Here is a 10,420-nt window from a genome sequence, read left to right on the forward strand (position 1 = left end):
TCCAGTATCCAGTGAAATATTGTGCTCCCTACAGAAATGTTCTACATAGTGTATACAGTAATATTTAAATTCTGAGTCATAAAGCTTTTCTAATAGATAAACAGTCATCTGGAGTCAACATTGTACAGTCCCAATCTGTATTATATATTTCCACAAAGCATGAAATTATCCTTGTAACAATTACCTCTGCCACCTGTAATAGTTTCTAATAAATACTTTTAGTTATGTGTTGACAGATTTTTTGCTGAGTTGCAAAAGATTATTCACTGAAAAGACTTTTGCCTAACTGTTGTGATTCTTATGGGGCCAGCCAGACACTAGTCCAGATGGCACGTTGTTAGTGCTGGACAGACATGGCTCTGAACATGGCTCTGGGTTTTTTTATTTTGTGTTCTTCCCCCCCCCCCCGTAGTTCCCAGGGTGGGAAGGTATTGGGATGGAAGCAGAGGGCTGCCCACCCACCTGCTGCCACCTGTTCAGCTCTTGCTGCTGCTTTTATAAAGCCTCTTCTTGCCCGTAAGATATGATCACTGCATACCCACAGTAACTGAGGAAGGAGCAATCTTTCTTTCCCTCAGGGAAAGTCTTTTTCAGACTGCCACAGTTCTCCATTACAAAATACATTATCCTGAGAAGACCTGGGGCTTTTTCTGCCAGTTGACATAAACTGACCACTGGAATGTGTGTGTTTAATCCGTTAAAATCTTGTTGGATTAAATGGACTTTTTTTTCCCAGAAACTGAATTTTTGAGAATGGAGATGGTTTTTATTTCTCTCTTTGCCAAGCTTAAAGAAATGTAAAGAATGACGGTAACAGACTAGTTGCTAAATACCGTTCTGTTTGTTTTTTCTTTATTAAACAATAAGCAACAATTGTAAAACTCCTGGAAAACTGTTATTTTTTGGAGATGCTGTAAAAAACAAACAAACCCAAAAACCTCTCACTCTGACTTTTGGGAACACACTCGAAGTACAGATATTGTGTTCTAAGACTATTTTTCCCAACACGTTCCAGCTACTACACATTTTTTGGGAGGGTGAGGAAGGCTCAGAATTAAAGTGGCAAAAAATATGAAATCTTCTAAATCGAACGTGGATTCTGGTTTAGAGTCAGATACCCAGTGCAAAAGTGGAACAGGCTGCGTAGTGAAATGTGGCTCAGAACGAATGGAGAGTGCTGCCAAAAGGAGACTGGCTGCTAATGCCAGGGAAAGGAGAAGAATGCAAGGACTGAACACAGCCTTCGATCGACTAAGAAAGGTGGTTCCACAGTGGGGTCAAGATAAAAAACTCTCCAAATATGAGACCCTTCAGATGGCATTAAGTTACATTATGGCTCTAACTAGGATCCTTGCTGAAGCAGAGAGATACAGCACTGAAAGAGACTGGATTAACTTTCACTGTGAACACTTCCATCAGGAGAGCTACCACACTTATATGGGACAGAAAATGGAAACAAACAATGACCCATATGCACAAAGAATCTTCAATTATCCACCTGACCATTTTCAAATAGCTAATTAGAACTAATTATGGACTAGTATAATTCAACAGACCAAATGAGTAATTTTGAAAAGTTAGCGAGAATTAAGCTGCTGAATAAGGTAATCTTGTCATTATAACAGCTATATTCTTGTTTACTACTTATGCTGATGTTGCTTAAATAAGTTTGCTTTGAAAATTTTTATTTGCTATGCCTCTAAAAGATTGTTTGTTTTCCTATTACTAATGAAATGTGTATAATAAATCTGTGTTGTGTATATTATATTTATGAAATATTTGTAACAATCCCTTCATAGTTCATTTGAATCTGGTATTAAATTTTACATTATCTTTGCTGTGATGGATCATGTCATATAATATTTTACACACCAGCAGCCAAATTGATCCATGGTATAACTCAATGGAATTAAACATGGATAAATTTGTTCCCATGTGTCTTTTTTTTAAAAAAAAAATTTTTGTCAGCTTTGAGGATACATTTTTGTTTCCTATCCAAAGGATACCATGAAAAAGATAACTAAAATGAAGAGAACTAACTTTAAACTTTGTAAGTTTGATGTATGGGTTGTGTAGGTTTACTTTAATACTAAACAGTTTATCAGAAAAGAGCTAATTTCAAGTAGTGTACAGAGTGTTTTTTCTTTAAGCTGGCTGTAAAAGCAGATGTTTATATATTGTAACGTGAATACTTGCGTGAAAGTAGAGATCCGACTCTTAAATTTTGTAGATTTTACCTACTTGTATGCTTTGTAGTTGGTTTTTGTTTGTTTGTTTGGTTGGTTTTTTACTTTTTTCCCCCCTCCCTAATATCTGGAAACAATAATCAATTTTGTAAATAAAATGTTGTTGTTTTTCTTCATTTGAAATGACCTTTCTGACTACTTGAAAGGATTGGGGTCCTACTGTGGGTGTTGTGCCTTGGTGGATTTGTTACAGTGAATGTTACAACACTTCAATCAGGCTCTCATCAATTATCTTGAAAAAGCAACTACTTACTTTATGAAATGATTTTGCCTTTGGGTGCTACTGCAGTCAGAATCACTGTGCTAGCTGCTGTACAAAGATATGGTCAGACTTAGTCCATGCCCCCCAAAATGTATAATCTAAAAGACTAAGTGTGGAGAATGGTGATTATAACATCCAAGTAAAGTAGTCAGGTTGAAGGCTGGCATACCTCTTGTTTGTTCCATAGACTTCTTTTTCTTTTTCTTTTGGGGGAGGTAGGTGGGAAGTAGATGAAAATGGAAGAGGAGGAAGGGATAAAGTTGATGAAATATTAGGGGAGGTGAAAGTGAGGAGGAGGGCAGGTGGAAAGTTAGACGTGATTGTAGCAGAGTTCATAGTCTACATAACTTCAAGTGCAGATGATGTCCATTGTGATGTCTGAAGGCTGCTCCTGCTGGCGCTACTAATGGGTGGCTTCCAAGAACCAGCTACTTGTTGGTCCTGGCTTTGTACATTAAGGGTATGGGAGCTGCCAGAGGTTGCTACAGTAATTTTGGAACTCACGGAGCTGCAGTAACCTTTGAGAACCTGCTATGACTGAGAAAGGGAACCCAACAAGTGTGTTATCTGGGGAAACACACATGGTTTGTGGTGCGAGTTCTGCATAGTCTCTCTCCTTCCCCCACATGATTGCTATGGGGAGTGGGCAGGACCCTTTCTTTCCCAGTTGACAGCTCTTGGTGTGGTCTATGCTAAGGAGAGCCTATTTATTATTACTAGTTTGTATTGTTGTAGTGCATAGGGGCCCCAATGAGTGGTTAGGGCTCTGTTGTGCTAGGTGCTGGACAAACATAGAACAAAAAGGCAGTGCTTCTCTCACCAGTAATGATCCCCTCTGGTATGATAGGGTTGGATGTCCATTTTTCATGGAGCTTGTCCTGATTATTGAAGGATTGTTGCTAAACAAAAGAATGAAGCTCTTTACATGATTGTGAAATTATGATGGGATGAAACTGCTTTACAGACACACAGTGTGCAGTATAACTCTGGCCTGGTCTACAGTTGTCTATCTAAGATACGGAACTTCAGCTACGTGAATAATGTAGCTGAAGTCACCATACTTAGATCTACTTACCGTGGTGTCTTCACTGCAATAAGTCAACAGCTGACGCTCTCCCATCAACTCTGCCTGTGCCTCTCGCCCTGGTAGAGTACCGGAGTTGATAGGAGAGCGCTATAAATCGATCCCTGCTGGATCGATTGCTGCCCGTCGATCCAGTGGGTAGTGTAGACAAACCCCTCTGAGACATGTCACTTTTCAGCAACATGGCCACCGTATGCAGGAGACTCATAAATATCACCTATGGAGTGGATCTTCAAGTCAGTGGAAGCTTGCTGTTGACTTACATGGAGCAGTGTTGGACTCCATTATGGGCCAAACTATTCCCATCTCTTACAGTGACTCATTGTGTGACGGTAAGTCATTTCACCTCTCTGTGCCTCTTTCCCTGCTCACCATATGTCTGTGTTGTCTATTAAGATTGTAAGCTTTATGGGGCAAGGACTGTCTCATATTCTGTGTGCATCCAATGCCTAGCACAGTGGAGCCTCAATCTCAACTGAGGTCTCTAAGTGCTATTGTATTACAAATAATTAATAGTAATAATCAAATGCTGCTAGCCTTACTTAGACTATAATCCTATGAAGCCAATGGCAACTCTGTTGTGTGAGTAAAGTGAGCAGAATTAGGTTTCATATATACTATCAAAATATGACATCAAAATTTTCCTATGATTGCTAAGCAGAACTCCCCACTGATTTCCCTGGGAAAAGTGACTGACCTGATACGGACCAATAAACACTAGTTTAGAAACAATGCCCACTAAGCAAAACTTTATTTTCCAATACATTTTACACTCTATTTGTGGTGATGAGCATGGCTTACATTTAGTCTTCCAGATTTGTGGATTTAGTTTTCATTAAGAAACCTATTTTTAAGGTGTCTCTCATACGAAAGTTGATCTAGATTTTTTTTTATTCAGTAAGAATTTACAGAATAATTCCGTTTAATGTTCTAAAAGTATGTATCCATTCTAGCACAGTAAGAAGTCCAGAAATTTATTAAGAACAATAAACATTGATTTATTGAAGAAACAGTCCATGTCCTCTACCCAGGTTTATCTTTAAACAGTTTGGTTTCAGCCACTCATCCTGGCATACTTTTTAAAAAATGCTTAAATACTTTATAAAGCAAAGATTAATAAAACTGCAAGAAAACATTGCTAAAAAAAACCAACACAAAACCCATGTATCATTTAATTTTTTTTACGCATCTTATAAATGATAGACTGTGTACACAAATGTTTCTCCAAACTTGTAGTTTAGTCTTAAATCGTACAGAAAACTAGCATGCAAAATGTATGTTAATTCATACAGAAATATCTCAAAGTGACTACATGCTTTACTTCAAGGAGCAAGAAAGGCCTGATCACTCTGAATTGGTTTCCAACAATCAGCCATGCTCTACAGTCCAGTCATATTTTCAGCATTTCAGAATGGTGACTTCAGTATTTTTCCAGATTTTACTGACTAACATTTAGAAAGCTGCATCACCATCCTAATAAAGGGATCATACTGTGCCATCAGTTTCTGAGCCAAACTCCCCATTGATTTTAATGGAGAACTCTGCTTAAAATGGTGGTACAATGTGGCCCAAGATTTGAGTATGTTATATACAATAAGTGGCTCTGTGTAGCTGTGATGGATTCAAGGGGCAAGTATGTTATTTCACAGTAGCGTATGCAGCTGGCTAGTACCCCAGCAGTCTTGAGAAGGCAGGGTCCCACTTTTGCTCATGGAACTATACCTGAACTAATAATGTAGTGCTAAGACTATTGCATCTCAACTAACAGGCAGAGACTGATTGAATTCAGGCCATGCAGTAATTGAGAAATGGGAAAATAAGAGCAAAATCAGGATTAGTAAATATACTGGAGCATATCCATGTTCTTAATTTACACCTATATCTGTAGCATCCAACTTCCCTCACTGTTGGCTTTAAACTTGCAGTGTATTTCAAAGTCCCTGCGAAATCTGCTAATAGGCTCCTTCACAAAAGTGTGTTGAACCAATCACAGTAAAAACCCACCTGGGGAAGAGCAAAATGCTGTAAAACCATCAGTATTGTGTGGATTGTATATTTGATTAACTCATTCTATTTCTCTGTGCTCACTACCAGATTGAGGGAGAAATGCTCTTGGCTGCAAAAGGGTTGGCAGGTCCAAAATTCCCCTCTGCACTGAAAGTCTGTAGAGGGAGCTTATGGAGCCTCCTGCATGTCCTTGAGCCAAACTCTACAATGGTTCACTCATGGGAGTTCTGCGGGGAGTTGTCTGCAGGGTAGAGGATTAGCATGGCTAGCAGATCCACTGATTTCATGGATTGTCCAGTCCTAAACCTTCTGAGGCACAATGGACTTCAGCGGCTAGTACAGTTCCTGGGTGGCCATAGGCTGAATGAGTGGCTCTGGCTGGAGGCTTGATCCTGCAAGGTGCTGAACACTCTAGTGGTGATTCAGACAAGCACTTAAGCATGTGTTTGAATTTAAGCATGCAAATAGTCCCATCGATTTTTTCATGTTAGTACTCAAGTGCCTGATATTATGCATATGCTTAACTGCTTGGCTTGATGGGGGCAAGAGTGCTTAGCACCTTGCAGAGTGAGCCTCTGGTGAGGATAGATTCCATCCTCTGTCTACCCGTGCACTAGTCCCCTATGCAAAAGCCCATTTGTTTAGACTTTGGTGGAGGGGATGAGAATTACATCTACAGAACAAGAGCACAAATTAAAACAAAGGCAAATTTAGCAAAAAGATTCACTCCCAGTTGAAATGTGTCCAATGCATTTATTTTTTAAAAAGACCACTGCTGTACTTCACAACCTTCTGCTTGCTAGAAGTATGGCTAATAAACACTTGTCTAATATTTTTTAGTATTTTAATATTATATAATAATATAAAAATAGTATTTTAGGGTTTTCCTCCAAATGATTTAGGGCCTAGTCCTATGGTTATTCTGTGTGTGGAGCCTCCACTGACATCATTGGCTCTCAAAAACAAGCCCTGAGGAGACTTGTGGTCCTGTTGTACATTTTTTCCAACAATTAATTTATCTGAAAACATGTCAAAGAGACGCACTTTGATATGCAACTCTGAAGCATTTATTTAAATGGGGTGAGGGACAATGCATTATTGAACAGTCAGGGTTTTTTTTTTTTTTTCTTTTTTATGTATATTTAAAATATATTTTGAAACCTCTATGTTAACTCTTTCTTCCCATTGAGGATGACTTTGAATCATTAGACCAAAATAATAATAATAAAAATAAAAAATCCATTTAAATCAAGAAAAAAGGTAAAATATTTTAAAGTTCAAAGTGAACATTTTCCTGTTGGAATTAATAAGGCAATTAACAATGAATCACTTGTTCAGTATTTAATTTAACAGATTAAAGTATTTCATTAGATTTTCTTTTGTATATTTGCTCAGGTACCGTTTTTAGTGGGTATCAGAGGTCACTTTTCAGAGACTATTTTAATGCTTCTGTCATTAACAGCAGAATTGAGTTATTTTTTGCAGTACTTCTATTACTATTAACAGTTGCAAGTAGCAATTATTTACATATTCAGGAAAAGACTGCACATGTTGGCTCAAATTTTCTGAAGTATGTGCCCTATTTTGCCCTCCACACTTGCCCACACCAGGCATTCAAAAACTGTCTTTAGTCCTTGCTTTCAGAGACAAGAAGGCCCAGTCCAGTTCTCCTTAGCCTGGGCAAGGCTGCTGGGAATTGGATCTACAGGTTTTACATATTTACTGTTTTCAAAGCAAAGATGCAATACTTGTGCTTTCTAGAATTCTGAACAAAAACACTGCCACTTGAACTACCCTCTGAAATACCCTGAGCCTGTGTGTTAATCTATAAGGCTGAAGAGGAACCAGAAGGCAAATAAAGCTACAAATGTGTGAATTTGGAAATATTAAATTATTTAACATATACAATTTTAGAGTCACTACATTTAATTGGTGCAAAATTCTACTTAGATGATGGACATTTAGATGATAACTTACTGACTTCATGGATTCTGGCATGGATTTTTTGTTATGGCCTCTACTGAATAAGACAACAGGATGCCTTTTTTGTGCAAGGTCAAATTAGTTACTGTTCATTAAATAAAATAAAACAAAACAATGAAACGCTAAGCAAGCTGTTCAGGAAGAAAGCACAATCACAGAATCTCTAATGCTTCTTGACACCGTATCATTACATAAAGCCATTCTTCACATAATATTAGCTTCTCAAATGGACATCACACAAGTTATGTGATAATTCACTATTGCCCTCTGCTGCATACATAAGTCTACTTAGTTTTTCCTCATCTTTTTCAATAGTCACCAACACACATGATGTCTTACACCTTTCTCTACAAAGGTTTCATAATGATGAGCAGAGTCAGATCTATTAGCATTACTATCTGTGCACCTTAACTTCCTTTTTTATATTCCCATATTGAGTTCAGTGTAAGCGGAACAGAAGGATTCTGTAGTTATTAAGTTATTAACAATACTGGAAATTAATTTCTTGTTTCTTAACAAGAATTAATCTATTTGGTAAAGCTCTCTATCTTTTTTGATACAAGTTACTTATAGTGGACAAAATTTTGTCGTCTTTCACGTAGCAAAATTCCCATTTAAATTAATAGGAAACTTGGATTATGGGCAACATAATTTGATCTACAGAGACTTCTGCAAGTTTAGGATCAGATTCTGATCTCATTTATTTCATGTACATTGAAGTATCTCCATTGACTTCAGTGTTCAATGTATGCTGGTGTGAATGAGATCATGACCCTTAGTTAGTAAATAAGAGTGAAAGACAGTGTTGTCAGCTGCCAGTATTCGACTGCCAGATTTTGGGGACCCAGTTTGGTTTAACCCAGGGAGTCGGCAACCTTTCAGAAGTGATGTGCTGAGTCTTCATTTATTCACTCTGATTTAAGGTTTCACGTGCCAGTAATACATTTTAACGTTTTTAGAAGGTCTCTGTCTATAAGTCTATAATATATAAACCAACTATTGTTGTATGTAAAGTAAATAAGGTTTTTCAAATGTTTAAGAAGCTTCATTTAAAATTAAATTAAAATGCAGAGCCCCCCAGACCGGTGGCCAGGACCCGGACAGTGTGAGTGCAACTGAAAATCAGCTCACATGTCACAGGTTGCCTACCCCTGGTCTAACCTCTCACAATGGGAGATATTAGGAACCTCTTCTTGAATGACCAAGGATCAACCCTTCATTCATCTCCCTCCTTTACAATACTTCTTCCAGCAAGTCTTTAATAATACTTGCCTCTCTTCCCACTGCAAAAGAACAGAGGCTATGTTTTGGAAAACATTGCACCTCTTGACCTTCAGCCTACCTGTCATGGGTAGGGTGACCAGATGTCACTATTTCATAGGGAGAGTCCCCATTTTTGGGGCTTTTTCTTATATAGCCTCCTATTACCCCCCCCACCCCGTGTCCCGATTTTTCACACTTGCTGTCTGCTCACCCTAGTCATGGGTGTGAATCACCTCTCACTTGTGGTGATGTAAATCAAGAAAGATTACAGTGAAGTAAATGGAATTACACTGGTGTAAAACTGGCATAAGGGAGAAGAGATTCAGACCACCTGTTTGGTCTGTGTACTTTGTATTTTAATTTACATTGTAAGTTCTTTGGAGTGGGGATCACATCTTTCTCTGAATTTGTAAAGCTGTGGGAACATTTACTGCTGTCAGTAATACTAGTAAGTACAATATTAGCACCTATAATAAAATATCCTTATGGCATGATATTTATATGTACTAACAAGTTGAACATACTGCTTTTCCTGTCTTTCAAACTATGCATAGAATGCAGGTAACATGATTGCTCTTGGACCTACTACCTAATAAAGGAGGAATCATTCATTTCTTCTCAACCTGAAAAGTTTGTGCAGATTTAGTTTATATTATTTAATAACTTAGTCTATATATTTAGGCTTGAAAGGGTTAGATTTTTATCAATAAATATTGATTTCACCATACACAGACTGGCAAAAAAATATTTCCATTGATAACTGAAGTTTACATAAGGCAAAGTAAAAAAAAAAATTGAGATACTTTGTACATGTTGACAGTTTGTGTTTCAAAAGCTTTAACTTTTTGAATCTTAACGTGTACTGTCATTAAGCAATTATTGTCTGAGCCCCCTCGCCCCAATTTTCTGCAACTGTGAACATTTAAATTGATATAAATGCTTAAAACTCATAATTTTGTGCAACTGTGGAAATTTAAACGAATAAAATTTTTTAAAATGCTTAACTATACATTATCCATTGAAATCATAAAAAAAAATCAAATTCTGTCAAGCCTAAAGATATTCAATAAAGTTTCTGACAGTGCACTATAGCTTGATTATTTCTATGTATATAAAGTGCTACAATTGCTGTTGAATTTTATTATGTTAGATCAAAATCTGCTTTTTATTTACACTGCTGAAATAGTGGGAGGTTTCAGAGTTGTAGATGGGCGCAGAATTTGGCCCTTCTTAAAAAAGAAATCCATAAACTGCATTAATTTAAATTATAAAATCCAATTATTTTCTTTTTAGAAACATTACTAGGAAATACACCATCACCACATATTCACTTGATCTGAATCCTAGATGGCTCTCAGATAGTAACTCATAGGTTAGACTTGAAAGTGACCTAACAGTGAAACACTGTGGATCTCCTTCCCGGTGTCTTAATTTACCCAGTGCCCCATTAACTCTTATGCCTTTATATTTTCATATTTAATGCATGTACACTTCTAATGTAGGCACGTTTTATTTTCAATGGTAATTTTTTTTTAAAAGTGTAGTTTCTCCTTGCTTTAATCTTTCTTTCTTTCT

The 10,420-nt window shown here is 37.3% G+C and overlaps 1 protein-coding gene across 1 annotated transcript; it reads left to right on the forward strand.

Moving 5' to 3' along the window:
• Positions 1-1,071: 1,071 nt before the first annotated feature.
• On the forward strand, positions 1,072-1,524 carry ATOH7 (atonal bHLH transcription factor 7). The gene has a single exon (XM_039482915.1). The coding sequence runs from the start codon at positions 1,072-1,074 to the stop codon at positions 1,522-1,524; it is 453 nt and encodes a 150-aa protein (XP_039338849.1).
• The last annotated feature ends 8,896 nt before the right edge of the window (positions 1,525-10,420 follow it).

This window comes from Mauremys reevesii, linkage group 7 (genome assembly GCF_016161935.1).
Source record: "Mauremys reevesii isolate NIE-2019 linkage group 7, ASM1616193v1, whole genome shotgun sequence".
Taxonomy (NCBI): domain Eukaryota; kingdom Metazoa; phylum Chordata; order Testudines; family Geoemydidae; genus Mauremys; species Mauremys reevesii.

Excerpts from the sequence above, each read along its gene's own strand:
- ATOH7 (XM_039482915.1), top strand. The coding sequence starts at position 1,072 with ATGAAATCTTCTAAATCGAACGTGGATTCTGGTTTAGAGTCAGATACC.